Source organism: Balaenoptera musculus, chromosome 19 (genome assembly GCF_009873245.2).
Source record: "Balaenoptera musculus isolate JJ_BM4_2016_0621 chromosome 19, mBalMus1.pri.v3, whole genome shotgun sequence".
Lineage (NCBI taxonomy): Eukaryota > Metazoa > Chordata > Mammalia > Artiodactyla > Balaenopteridae > Balaenoptera > Balaenoptera musculus.
This window is the reverse complement of record NC_045803.1, coordinates 12,221,134-12,235,241: the sequence shown is the minus strand read 5'-3', so window position 1 is coordinate 12,235,241 and position 14,108 is coordinate 12,221,134. Positions and strand designations below refer to the sequence as shown.

General features: G+C 53.9%; 1 protein-coding gene across 7 annotated transcripts in view; it reads left to right on the top strand.

Annotated features, from left to right (window-relative positions):
- Window positions 1–7,783, top strand: part of POU2F2 (POU class 2 homeobox 2) — a 73,006-nt gene extending 65,223 nt beyond the window's left edge. For 3 of the 7 annotated variants that reach the window (XM_036834957.1, XM_036834956.1, XM_036834958.1), the window contains 8 exons: window positions 2,116–2,277; window positions 2,582–2,723; window positions 2,814–2,962; window positions 3,041–3,217; window positions 4,486–4,552; window positions 5,700–5,901; window positions 6,035–6,108; window positions 6,364–7,783. In XM_036834957.1, the coding sequence (XP_036690852.1) occupies window positions 2,116–2,277; window positions 2,582–2,723; window positions 2,814–2,962; window positions 3,041–3,217; window positions 4,486–4,552; window positions 5,700–5,901; window positions 6,035–6,108; window positions 6,364–6,695 (1,305 nt within the window). In that variant the 3' untranslated portion in view covers window positions 6,696–7,783. The remainder of the gene's footprint in view (window positions 1–2,115; window positions 2,278–2,581; window positions 2,724–2,813; window positions 2,963–3,040; window positions 3,218–4,485; window positions 4,553–5,699; window positions 5,902–6,034; window positions 6,109–6,363) is intronic. The other 4 variants (XM_036834960.1, XM_036834963.1, XM_036834962.1 and 1 more) reach the window with 4 other exon arrangements.
- Window positions 7,784–14,108: the final 6,325 nt, after the last annotated feature.

Sequence of the window (14,108 nt, the reverse complement as noted above, 5' to 3'; positions counted from 1 at the left end):
CGTGGAGTGGTGGTGAGTGAGGGTCTCCTCTCCATTTGCCCCCCCCCCACAGCCACAGGGGCCAAGATAGGAGTCAGGAGCCCTGGGGCCCAGCGCTGCTCTGCTACTAATTTGCTGTGGGACCCCAGGCAAGCCACTTTCCCTGTCTGAGTCAGCTTCCTCCTCCACAGAATGAGGGGAGTCAGCCAGACCGGTGGCTCTTAACCCTTGCAGGCACATGGACTCCTTTGAGAATCTGATGGATTATTTGAATCCGACCCCCACTGCCCCAAAATGCACGTGTGCACAAACACAAAATTTCAGGGGGTTCACAGGCCTTTAGGGCATGAGTGCCTCAGATCTCTTCCAGCACTCCAAATGGGGGGCGTTCCCTGAGGGTCTGTTGGGTACTAGTTCGTGTCCCCTTCCCAGACCAGAGACTGCAAACAAGGGCCCACACTCATTTAAAAATTGAGTTAGTTGTCAACAAAGTTCCCGGAAAACACCAGATTCCCAGCTTCTTTTGACAAACCATAAGCTCTGGGAAGGCTGGATCTGCGTACACACGGCATGAGCTCAGGCCCCCCTCCTGGAAGGCGTGAGTTCTTCAGGCTGCCTTGGTGTCCTCCTGCCTGGTCCCCATGGCCTTTCTTGAAGTTTGCTGCCTGGGTTCCAAACTTTTTTTTTCTTTTTTCCTGGCTGTGCCTTGGGGCTTGAGGGATCTTAGTTCCCCAACCAGGGATCAAACTCACACTCCCTGCAGTAGAAGTGTGGAGTCCTAACCCCGGACCACCAGGGAATTCCCACTGGGTCCTAAACTTTAATAATAATTTTTCATGATTATGGATTTTAAAGTTCCCTCCTACCTATTTTTTAAAACAGCCCTTTTAAAAAATATATGAACTGTTTCAAAAAACCCCAAAAAGTTGATTAATTAAATTAATTAATTAATTTATTTATTTATTTTTGGCTGCATTGGGTCTTCACTGCTGTGCGCAAGGCTACTCTTAGTTGCGGTGCGCGGGCTTCTCATTGCGGTGGCTTCTCTTGTTGCAGAGCACGGGCTCTAGGCACGCGGGCTTCAGTAGTTGTGGCACGCGGGCTCAGTAGTTGTGGCTCGTGGGCTCTAGAGCGCAGGCTCAGTAGTTGTGACTCACGGGCTTAGTTGCTCCGTGGCATGTGGGATCTTCTCGGACCAGGGCTCGAACCCGTGTCCCCTGCATTGGCAGGCGGATTCTTAACCACTGCGCCACCAGGGAAGTCCGCAAAACCTGTCTTGGCCTGATGTGAGGCAGTGTGTGACTTTTCTTTATCCCTCTTGTGTGGTACTTGTGCTTTGCTGACAGCTGTTGATGTGTCTGAATATGGGGTGATGCCTTGACCCTAATGGTGGAGGTTCACATTATCTATGATATGTGCCCCATGTAGGCTTTCTAAAATCTGAAAAAATTCTGAATTCCAAAACACATCTGGTCCCAGGGTTTTGGATAACGGATCAAGGACTTGTGCGTCCAACATCCCTGTACCCACCACCTACTTAGATGCTTTATTTTTAGGGAAATGAAGCATTCCAGAGAGAACTGTTGCTTCCTTGTAAATTCCCCCAGTCACCCTCCTTGTCTATTTTTAAAAATACTTTTACTTTATTTGCAGCCTACTCACTTTTAACCCGATTCTCCCAACAACCCCATGGGGTAGGTAGAGTAGCCATGATTGTTCCCATTCTGCAGAGGGGGAAACTGAGGCCCAGGGAGATTAAGAAACTTGCCTGAGTTACCCAGCAATTTGGTAGTAGAGCTGATCCTTGATTCCCTGCCTGAGAGGAGGCTAAAACCACCAACCCCTCCCCAGCTTCAGGGAAAGAGCCTTTGGTGAAAGGAGATGGCTGCTCCGTATGAAGTCTGCAGACTGGGAGGAATGTGCAGAGAGTTTCAGGCAGTGGGAGGGCCCTTGTGGGGCAGCAGAGTGTCACCTTGATTGGCAATGAGTGTGGAGGGGCCACCTGGGGGTGGGTGGAGGGTAGTCTGCAGGAAGAGGCTGGCCGGCAGGGAGGGAGGGAGGGGGGACTGCGCAGCCAATGCTGAGCCGCGTCCTGGTCCTCGGTCCTGCATCCCACCCACCTGCCCACCCCACCAGGCCGTGACCCGCCCCACGCTGCCCGACCCGCACCTCTCGCACCCGCAGCCCCCCAAATGCTTGGAGCCACCATCCCATCCCGAGGAGCCCAGTGACCTGGAGGAGCTGGAGCAGTTCGCTCGCACCTTCAAGCAACGCCGCATCAAGCTGGGCTTCACGCAGGTCTGGGGCCACCCGGCAGGACAGGCGGTGGGCGTGGGGTGACAGGGCGGTGTGACCAGCTGGTGGCCGGGGTGTTGGGCCCTAGTCATCTGGTGGGCGGAGTAGAGGGCGTAGCCATATGGTAGGCGGGGTGAGGGGCGTGACCGGCTGGTGGGCAGGGGGAGGGAGCGTAGCTGCCTAGTGGGCGGGGTGAAGGGGGGGCATAGTCACCTGGTGGGCGGGGTGGGGTGTGGCCAGATGGTGGGCGGGGCTGAGCCCTTTGCCCGGCTCTGAACGCAGCCCCATCCCCGCCCCACTGGCCCAGGGTGACGTGGGTCTGGCCATGGGCAAGCTCTACGGCAACGACTTCAGCCAGACGACCATCTCTCGCTTCGAGGCCCTCAACCTGAGCTTCAAGAACATGTGCAAACTCAAGCCTCTCCTGGAGAAGTGGCTCAACGACGCAGGTGGGACTTGGGCTGGGGGCTCCCGGGCGGGCTGCGGGCGGCAGGCCGGGGGAAGCGCCCTCTCATGACCCCGTCTCCTCCCGGACACAGAGACTATGTCTGTGGACTCAAGCCTGCCCAGTCCCAACCAGCTGAGCAGTCCCAGCCTGGGTTTCGACGGGCTCCCCGGCCGGAGACGCAAGAAGAGGACCAGCATCGAGACAAACGTCCGCTTCGCCTTAGAGAAGAGTTTTCTAGCGGTGAGGCCCCACCCTCCCGGGCGGCCCTGAGGGCTGGCGGGAGGATGGGCCCGGGGCTAACGAGCCCTCTGCCCGCAGAACCAGAAGCCTACCTCAGAGGAGATCCTGCTGATTGCAGAGCAGCTGCACATGGAGAAGGAAGTGATCCGCGTCTGGTTCTGCAACCGGCGCCAGAAGGAAAAACGCATCAACCCCTGCAGCGCGGCCCCCATGCTGCCCAGCCCGGGCAAGCCAGCCAGCTACAGCCCCCATCTGGTACCAAGAGCCCCTCGAGGGGTGGGGCCACAAAGCTCTGGCACACCCTCGCCCCCTGGCAGGCACCTCGTGTGAAGCACAACCTAGCCGGTTGGCCACAGTTCCTAGAACAGAGGCAGGGAGAGTCACCCTTGGGAACAGGCTGTCACAGGGGTGGGGCACAGTCACACAGAGAAACACCGTTTCCAGGGAACTGCGGTCTTACGTGGGGGATACAAGCACGCACCGACACACACTGACTTAGCCAAACACAGAGTTATCACAGGATGTAGCCACACGGGGTTGGATACTAGGTAAAGGATGCAGGCATCCCCCCTCACACAGGTTCACAACTACACAGACGCTGGCAGGGACGTCATTATACCCCTGGGTGTGCACTCAGGTCCACAGCCTGCTCGACATCAGACACACTGGGACATCCCTTTATTCCATCTAGTGTGGAAAGGGTTGTGACACTACAGAGAGGAGCAAGGGGCCCAGAGGAGCCCCCCTCCCCAATGATGTAAAGGAAGGAGGGATCATCTGAGCTGAGTCATAAGGACAAGAGAGAGTTAGTCAGCCTCGTGAAGGACAGGCAAAGGGATCTATGTGCATGAAGCCTAGAAGCCAGAGTGCTGAGCCCAATTTGAGGAACTCCAGTGCGATTTAGTGTGATTGGAGCTGGAATGCTTATTTATGAATGAGTGTGGGGGTAGGGTGGGGGATGGGCAGGGGCCAGACACCAAGTCAAATGCTGAAGGAGCTTGAACTTGAACCGTAGGCAGTGAGGCGCTAAGGATGAGTTTTGAGCCCGGGAGGGACTGGGTCACATTTAGAGGGAGGCTTCTGGGGTTGATGGAGGATGAGACTGGAGGCAGGGAGGCTAAGAAGGAGGCTGGTGGATGGTCCCAGAAAATCAAGCAGTATAACATCTCAACACTGTGATGCAGACACGCCTTATCCTCATAACCCACCCCACCCCCTAGCCTCACAAGCACGTGTGCTTGCGCGCTCTCACATATACACACACACGTACTTCAGACCTGCAACTGGACGGTGTCAGAGGAGAGGCAGGGAATGACTACCTCCTGTCTGTGCCCCAGGATCACCTAGGGTAAACGTGACGAAAGCTGATGGAAAGCGCTTGGCATGATACAAACATAGCCTTGCAGCCAGAGCCCCCTTTCTCCGTCTTGGAGGCAGAGGTGCGGGGGTTGTAACCACAGGGAGCACCATGGGAGCTGCTGGAAGACAGTGGCCTAACCATGCCTTCTTTCCTCTCTCCCCAGGTCACGCCCCAAGGGGGCGCCGGGACCCTGCCGTTGTCCCAAGCTTCCAGCAGTCTGAGCACAACAGGTCAGAGAGGGCAGAGGATGGCGAGGGGGTACTGGGAGAACACAGTGCAGGCCCGAACCCGAGGTTCTCAAGCGGTTCAGGGCATCCCTAGACCTCAAGGCTGAGCCTGGAGGTCAGGGGGCGGGGCAGGGAGGGGAGAGGGCAGCCTCACCCCTTCCCTGCCAGAGCAGCTCAGGCTTCATCTGCTCCGTGATTTCATGTGAGAAAAGCACGGGGTTGGTAAAGGTGATGTACTTGGGTTCTCTTTCTGGCATTTAGAAACTGTGTGAACTCCAGAAGTGACCTTACTTCTCTGAGCCTCGGTTATAAAATTATTGTGAATGTAACATACATACAGAAGCTATATCCATGAATATATACACAGAAGAGTGTGTATGTGTGTGTGTGTGTGTGTACACACACACACACTCACACACACTTTTGTACCCAAAGCCCTCCTTTGCCCCTTCCTGGGGTAGGGCATGTATAACACCATATGTAAGAATAATATAAAAACAAACGCCATATTTCCCCTCCCCAGGTTAAGAAATAGTAAGTGGAAGTTTATAAAGTAGTAAGGGTGTGCCTGGCACTGGCCTAAACTCTTTATAAAGAATATTGACCCATTTAATCTTCACACCCATTTTATAAGATAGGTTCTATTATCTTCCCCATTTTCCTGATGAGGGAACTGAAGGCCAGAGGGATGAAGGTTCTCACCTGAAGGCACAGCTGGGACGTCATAGAGCCGGGAATTGCTGTCCTGGGTGTCTGGTCTCAGGCTGGGCTCAGGGCCCTCTCAGCCTCAGGGTGCACAGCCGCACGCCCGTGCCTGGCCTCTAGAGGGAGCCATAGGGCTCTGTCTTCTGGGAACCCTTGGTTCTTTGTACAGAGGGGCCTAGAGGTGAGATTCAGGGCTGGATAAGCAGGGTGTGAGCACGCTCCTGGCATAGGGCACAGGCTCGGTGGGTGGCAGCTGCTCTTACTGTGATTACCGTCACCGTGGCAGATGCACAGAGAAATGGCTGTGGGAAGAAAGGGCAGGAGGCCTAAGTGTGTTCTGACTGAGGAGATGCTGCGGGACGGGGCAGGGAAGACGAGCAGGAGTCGACCTCAGTGGAGGACGAGTGGAAGCTGAAGTGTCCCTCTCTCTGTCTCTCTCTGGCAGTTACTACCTTATCCTCAGCTGTGGGGACCCTCCACCCCAGCCGGACAGCTGGAGGGGGTGGGGTAGGGGGCGGGGCCGCGCCCCCCCTCAATTCCATCCCCTCTGTCACTCCCCCACCCCCGGCCACCACCAACAGCACAAATCCCAGCCCTCAAGGCAGCCACTCGGCTATCGGCTTGTCGGGCCTGAACCCCAGCACGGGGTAAGTGGGCAGCCGCAGGTAGGAGGCTGTGGGGAGAAGCAGGGTCGCTGCTGCTTCCAGGGTGGGGAGCTGCGCCCCCAGTTCTGTGGGAGGGTCTCTGCCCCCGCTAATGCCTCTGCTTTGCCTCTTGCAGAAGCACAATGGTGGGGTTGAGCTCCGGGCTGAGTCCAGCCCTCATGAGCAACAACCCTTTGGCCACTATCCAAGGTGCGTGCTGCCGCATGTCACTCCCATCGCCACCAGCCCTGTCCCCCAGGGCCTCGAGCCCCCATCCCATTCCTGCTCCAGCCATGCCATCCTGCCCCTGCTCACTGCGTCGCTCGCCTCTTCATACCCATCTCACCTTTGGGGAAGGTGTGAGGGGTGCTGATGGGGGTCCGTGGGTCAGACGGGAAGACAGGGGGCACTGCGGGTGGGACGCTGGAAGGCACCCCCAGCCCAGCCTCTCTCTCTCCCCACCAGCCCTGGCCTCTGGTGGAACCCTGCCCCTTACCAGCCTTGACAGCAGCGGGAACCTGGTGCTGGGGGCGGCTGGCGCGGCCCCAGGGAGTCCGGGCCTGGTGACCTCGTCACTCTTCTTGAACCACGCCGGGCTGCCCCTGCTCAGCGCCCCGCCTGGTGTGGGCCTGGTCTCGGCAGCCGCTGCGGCCGTGGCGGCCTCCATCTCCAGCAAGTCTCCTGGCCTCTCCTCGTCCTCGTCCTCGTCCTCCTCCTCCTCCTCCACTTGCAGTGAGGCGGCAGCACAGACCCCTGGAGGCCCAGGGGGGCCCGAGGTAGGGTCCAAGCCTGAGTGAGGGCCCGCCACGCCTCCCCTCCTCCTCCTCTGACCCCCGCCTCCGTCCCCCACCTGGGAAGAGGGCGCGGAGGCCATTGGTGGGGATGCAGAGGGTCCTCGGAGCAGGAGTGACAAGGGAGGAAAGACCAAAAAACAAAAAACAAAAAAACAACCAACCAAAAAGAAAGAAAGAAAGAAAGAAAAGAAACCAACCAACAGAAAAAAGAAAACCAAAAATAATCACAAAGAAACCAGCTGCCCCAAAGGAACAAGAGGTGAAAAACAAACAAACATTAAAAAAAAAAAAAAGAAAACCAAAAACAAACAAAAAATCCCTCACCAAACCGAACAAACCAAAAACCAGTCTCGAGCCAGACCTCAGTGTGCTCACTCTCACTGCTACGACACCAAATAAGAGCCCCAGCCAGGGGTGGAGAAGCCTCGGCAGGGCGGACACTCGGGCCCCTGGCTGCGGGGCGAAGCCTCCCGCTGCGTGCGGCGTGGGCAGAGAAGGAACAAGAGAATGTGCCAGCCTCCCAGCCCCAGCCCTCAGTCCTGGGCCAGCCAAGACAGGGAGGGCACAGCCTGGGGCTGATGGGGTGGGCTCAGAACCACCCGCCGAATATTCTTTTCCAGAAGGTGAAAGAGAAAGGGCCTGAACAACTTTACACCAAATATTCAGTAGCTTCATCCAAAGGATGTACAGAATTTTTAGCGTTGTGCTCAACAGAATGTGTCCCTGTCATGTGTCCCCCCCGCCCCCGGCCCCCAGCTCTCCCTGCCCGGGCAGGGGGGTCTCGCTTTAACTTCCTTCCTCCCCCAGCCAAGGGAGAGTTCAGGGGAAGGCCTGGGATGACTTTTCACCCCTTGTACCTCCCCCTTTTTCCCTTTGAAGGGTGGGCTAGGCCGTTTTGCCAAGTTCTAGCTCTCACATGTCCCCCCTCAACCCTGTCACCCTCCTCTGCTCTGGAATCTCCCCCCATCCCTAGTCCGAGGGAAGGCGGAAGCTTCAGGCAAGAGAGGATGAGGTGAGGGCATTCAAGTTGTCTTTTTTTTCCATCCTCGTCTGTCAGTTTCCCTGAAAAAAAAAAAAATTCATATTCCAGTGCCTATCCGTGGGATCCTTCACGTTCTTTGACATTGACCAGAAACCAAAAAGATAACTCACCTCGCCCTTCCCACCCTGTGCCCCTCCGATACTGGCAGATGCCTCTTCCTCTCCCCTCACACACATGCACACACGCACGCACCCCAGTGGTGGGGTTCCTCGAGATGGCGTCCCCATCAGGGTCCGTGTGGCGGGGACAGTGCCATGACCTGTGGTCCCCATCCGAGAGGGCGCTGTGGTGGCCACCGCTCCCACGAGACGTCCGTCAAGTCTTGGCTGGACCCTGTGTTTGCCCAGCCCTGGACACATCTCGACAGACAGAGGAGAGACGCTGCTGGGAGCCACGTTGCCCTCCTGCTGTTGTGGAGGCCAACAAAGTTTTGAACCAAAAAAACAAAAACAAAAAACCAAACAAACAATAAATTAAAACTAGAAAAAAAAAAAGAATTTATAGATATATATATATTTAAGGGAAAGAAGACGAGGACTCTTCAAAGGCTAAGAAGGAGCCGCGAGGTGGAGCCAAGCCCCTGCACCAGTGGTCCAGGCCCTTGGTCCCCGAGGCGGATGGAAGGACGGATGCTTCTTTCTCTTCACAAATACCTCATGGACGTCGTCTTCGGGAAAGCCGGACGGGGGCGGCTGGGGCAGGGCCTGTCCCTCAGCCAGGGCGGATGGAAGCGGGTGGGCAGGGCTGAGAGAGGGTGTCAGGGACAGGGGTGAAGAGCCCCGAGCTCCCCGCCCCCCCCCCAATCAACTGAAAAAGCTTTAAAAAAAAAAAAAACAAAACAGGAAAAAAGGAATAAGAAAGCAAAAAAGAATGGACGAAGGAAAACTAACAAACTTTCGGGTGGTTTGATTCCTCCTTTGAGTTCTTCTGTTCTCTGCAGTCTGTCCTCTCCCCTCTGTCTCCTCCTTTCTCTTGGTCTGTCTCTCCCTCTTCCTTCCCTCCGCTCTCACCTCTCTTAATCTCCTTCTTTCTGTGTCTCTCCTCAAACCAAAGTGTTGCTGCGAAGGACGCGAGCCATTGAAATCAGAGTGGCCCCCGCCCCTCGCCGGGCAGGAGCAGAGGGAGGGGAGAGCCCCGGGAGACGGGCAGTGCCGCTGGACACTTCCGAGGAGAGGCAGACAGAGCCTCGGACACCACCCCGGGCCCCGAGGCCTCAGCGTTCTCTCTCTTTCTTGTCTCCCTTCTCCCACTCGGGAAATGAAACTGTTGGGCTGGGACATGGAGGCAGCAGAGGCTCAGCTGTTTCGGGGGTCTCGGGGTGCCTTGTCTGGGCAGTGGTGGAGTGGTTGCCCCTCCCACCCTGGCACCGATGGGGCGTGGCCTGCCGTCGACCCATCCTCGCCAGAATGTAAGCATCTCCGCTGAACCGACTCCCTGCCCTTACCCTACCTCTGAGTTTGTCCATTTTTATTTCCTGAAGAGAAGGGACTGGCTAGAGGGCCTGGGCCCCAGCTCAAGGGTGGAGAGGGGGCCAAGGGCTCCTGAACAGATAGGAAGGACATTTGAGCAGAGCCAAGGAAAGGAATTACAACCAAAAACCCCTCCGAGAAGACAGGCAGCATGGAAGGCATGGTGGAGATGACTCAAACAAAAACTATGATTCTAGACCAAAAAAAAGGAAAAAAGAAAAAAAAAAAAAAAAAAAAAAGAAAAAAAGAAAAAAAAAAAGAAAAAAAAAAAAAAAAAAAAAAAAGGAAAGAAAATCCAGGACTCACCACCACCCACTTCATCCTGCTTCCTCCCCAGCAAGTCCTGCCACCTGGGACCTTCCTCCACCCCAGTGTGGGAGGAGCGGGGCAGAGGGGAGAGGAGGAAGCAGGGGGCAGGGATGGGGCTGATGCCCTGACATTGGTGGAGGGACCCCTGTGCAGCCGGGGTGGTGGGGACCCTCCCCGTCCAACCCCCATAACTGGGAAAAGGAAAACAAGAAAAAAAGAAAATTCCTGGGAGGGGGAAAAATAACCAAATCCCAAGCTTTAACTACAGCTGTGAAACCAAATATTGGGAAGGGGGTGGGAGGGAGGGAGGGGCAAGTGTGCCCCAGGTCTCCCCCCTGGGCCCCCCTCCCCCGAGGACTCGAGATAAGGCACCAAATACCTCATAGAACTTTAATGTTAAAAAATGGAAACCAAATATCGTTGGCTGGGGGCCAGCCAGGGCAAGGGGCTGGGGGGCTGAGGGAGCCAGGGTTGGGAAGGTGATGGGGGAATTCATGCCCCCCAACCCCCTCTGCCCCTTTCACTCCAGTCCCCCACCCCGTCTCGACTCCGGGAAACAAAACTATCTCATCGTTTTTATTTTGTGGTCTGTACAGAGCCTGTGTCCGTGTGTCTGTGTGCGAGCGAGAGAGTTGGGGGGCTGGGGAACTTTATGTGGGGTTGGGGAAGGAGACCCCAGGCCGGGTTCTGGGTTAGGTGAGATGTCTGAGGTGGGGGGCCAGGGGCCTGGGCTAGAAAGGATGATGAATGGGTTGGAGAAAGTGGGAGCCCTCTGAATTTCTCCTCCCCAACCCTGACCTACTGGAGGGAGGGACAGAGACTGGGTCTACCTAATGGTGGGCCTTTTAATTGTGCCAAAAAAAGAAAAAAAAATGCCAGTAACTAAAACACCTCTCTCTGTTCTCTTCTGGGAGGGTGGGGGTGGAAGTGGGAGGGAGGGCTGGGGGAGGGTAAGTGGGGGTCAATGGAGATGAAGAACCCAAGCTTCTGTATGGATTGGGGCTAAGATCAGAAGGGGTGAGGCTGTGAGTTTCCCGCACATCTCCTCCCTGGGGAAGGCCAAGAGAGGGTCTCCAAGCCCTGCACCCTGGGAAGATGGGGTAAGGGACTAGCCACGTAGTGGGGGACCTCTTGAACTGGCTAGATTTTCCCCCCCTACCCAAATCCCAGGGTGCCTCTCTCTCCCTTTAGCCCAGGGTAGGGGGAACTGAGTGAGAGAGAGAATGAGACAGACTGAGCAAGATTGAGACACGCGGGCCCCCACTGGCCTCTGAGTGGGAAAGGCAAGTGCGAGAGATAAAGGCCTCCAAGAGAAAAAAGAAACAAACCAAAGATTTAACCATTAAAAAAAAAAAAAAAAAAATCCACAGACAACTCCGCTACCTTTTTATACGTTGGAAAAAAAAGTGAAAAAAATTAAAAAATAAAAATTAAAAAAAATACACAAAAACTCCAAGCCGTAGTTCCTTCGTGCGGTTTGAACTTTGACCTCAGCAGTCTCCAAAGCAAGATGACGATGAGAAAGGTGAACAAAAAAAAGAAAAAATAATGTATATTTTTAAGTATTTGTCCTTGAGATGTTAACTCCTTGTTAAACAAACACAAAAAGGAGAGAAAAATCCAGAGAGAATTGTTGCTGGGACGGAGACAACTATTTACTATGTCTGTGACCCCTCCCCTCTGCCTCACCCTCCTCTCCTCTTCCCTTTCCTCTATCCCTGCTGCCCCTCCCCCAGCCTGTCCCCCAAGCCCAGGGGCTCAGTATTTATTTATTTATATAATTGCAGGGTGACTGCGGTCCTCTCTCGACAACTTGTAGAGAGGTCCTTTGAATCATGGTAGGGTGGGGAAGGGGCAAGGAGTGTTTGGGGAAAAGCAGGGGCCTGATCTTTGGTCAGTTCCTCTCTGCTAGCTCCTTTCTGGCTTCTTATCCCACTGCTGCCACCATCTCCTCCCAAATCCAAGGGTGCACTAGGGCAAGGTGACCATCCCACCTTGTAAAGATCCGATTGGCTTGGCCCTTTCTGGGGTGGGTGTCTCTCACCTACTCATTTGAAAGACCAGGTTGGAATGGGGATGGGAAGAGGTGGCAAGTAGTGAGCAAGGGAGACCAAGAAGTGGCATCTGGAAATTGAGTAGGCCCTGGAGGAGACCTGCCTCTCCTCCATTCTCAACAAGTTAGCCCCCCTTTCAGTTCTGTTTGACCCCTGTGTTGGTAGCCCCTCCCTTCCCATCCTGTACTCCCTCCCTGTCTCTTCTCGTGGTAGCGGGTTAGCGTTTCAGTGTTCTTAACTCCAATCTGCTTGTTCATTGTACAATGTGCTTCTTTTAAGGCCCCATTTTTGTAACTTGAGTGTGTCATTCATCTGAACAACATCAAAAAATAAAAAATTAAAAACTGTACAGAGAGAAATGCAGCCTCTTCTCCCTTGGTCTCCTCTCTGTCTTGGGAAAGGTGGCGGGGAAATCAGGGTATGGGGTGGGTGTGTGTGTGCTGTGGAGGGGAGGGCTTTACTTCTGTTCAGGGAATGTTCAGAAGTAAGGCCTGAGCAATTTTTTTTTCACCAATTAAAAAAACAAGCCTCGGGGCTTCCCTGGTGGTGCAGTGGTTAAGAATCCGCCTGCCAATGCAGGGGACACGGGTTCGAGCCCTGGTCCGGGAAGATCCCACATGCCGCGGAGCAACTAAGCCCGTGCGCCACAACTACTGAGCCTCCGCTCTAGAGCCCATGAGCCACAACTACTGAGCCTGTGTGCCACAACTACTGAGCCTGTGCTCTAGAGCCTGTGCTCTGCAACAAGAGAAGCCACCACAGTGAGAAGCCCGCACACTACAACGAAGAGTAGCCCCTGCTCTCCGCAACTAGAGAAAGCCTGCACACAGCAACGAAGACCCAATGCAGCCAAAAAAAAAAAAGAAAAAAACAAGCCTTGGAACTTAGAATGAATTCAAATTCCTGAATTTAAATCTCAGTTCTGCCATTTTATAGATATGTGACCTTCAATATGTGAGCTTGTGTCCACATCTGTAACACAGAGACAATATGTAGCCTGTGGGGTTGTAAGAATTAAATGAGATGACGTAGATGCTTAGGACAGATCTCCAGCATGCTGACTTCAATAAATGAGAACTATGAGAAAGGCAGGAAACGAGTGAGTAGCTCCCTACTTCCATCCACAGAGGACTAACAAGACCCTTTAAAAACAGAGTTCACTTTGAAGTCGTCTGGTGGTACAAGATACACACCTGACTTCTTTTTCAGAACATTAGGTCTCTCATTCACTCAAATTTTTGTGCTCATCTTGACTAAGTCATTTGGCAGGAACAACCGTTTCACAGGCCAGACCACGGGCTGATCCCCAGGACCCCACTGCTGAAAATCTGAAATGGTGTCAATAACTGTGTTTTCTCACTGCCGTCAGGTCTTCTTTTCACTGTTCCATCCTCTAACGAATGCCTGGCACACAGGTGCTGGGATTCTGCAAATTCAATAGTGAGGGATAGGGGAACAGGAGAAAGGGAACGAGTAGGAGAGGGTTTGATCATTTCGAAACAGAAAATGTATTAGTACTGCACCGTTTTGGCAAGGGAGAAAAAAAGAAGTACTTCTCCAACTGTCAAGCCAAGTCAGTAGGGATGGGGCAGTGGGATGTTGGGCTGGAGGTTCAGAATAGTACCCCGAGGAAGGTCATTTGTTCCAGCCCCCTGACTGTAGGGGGTGCAGTCAGAACCATATAGACCCAAAAGGTCTTTGTCACCCAGGCCAGCCTGTGACAACCACAGTTGCCACACCTGAGAGCCCTCTGGAGCTGAACTAGGCATCCACCTGTAGCCTCATAAATGTGCTCAATTGCTCCACATCGTCTCCCCTGTACAGTCATACTTGGGCCTCATATCGTCAAGAACGTGTTGTCACTAGAGGACCACTGTTCTGTCCCCTTGACAGTTCTGCTTAAGCAGCTTCCATATCCAACTAAAACCAAGCAATGCAAGGTTCTTTTTAGTGGGGTCTGCAAGTCACCTGCATCAGAATTGGTGTGTTCAAAACACAGATTCCTAGGTCTCACCAAGACATGCTTGCTGGATCCAAATCTCTGGGGAAATTGCCTAACACACATTAAAGTTCAAGAACCTTTGCCTGTCCAACTCAAAGCCCAGCATTCAAGAAGGGTTTGATTAGTGCGATCTTTTTTAGGAGAGTGGTCCAACTGAGGACCACGGAAGTTTCAGTAGGATGATGGTGAACAATGACTCTTGTTCATAAACATGTTTGCACACATAAACTTTTCTCAGGGTGGGAGTCTGAAGTTTTCACTAGAGGCTCTAAAAAGGAACCACAATAGAGGAAGGGTGATCCCCTCCACTGTCACCCAGCTGCTTCTCTGCTGAAAGCATCTTTATCTTGGGGTCAACCAGAACCCTCAGGGTTTTTTCCTCCATTCCTGTCCCTTGATTCAGCCTGATTTTTATCTGGTTTTGCAAAGATAAATCCTCCAATTGTTCTAAGCATTTATTTGATACGACTTTCTGGGTGTTACAGCTCTTCCTGAAAGGAGGCAGTTTGAGAATGAGTCTTTACCTGTGGATTTAGGGGC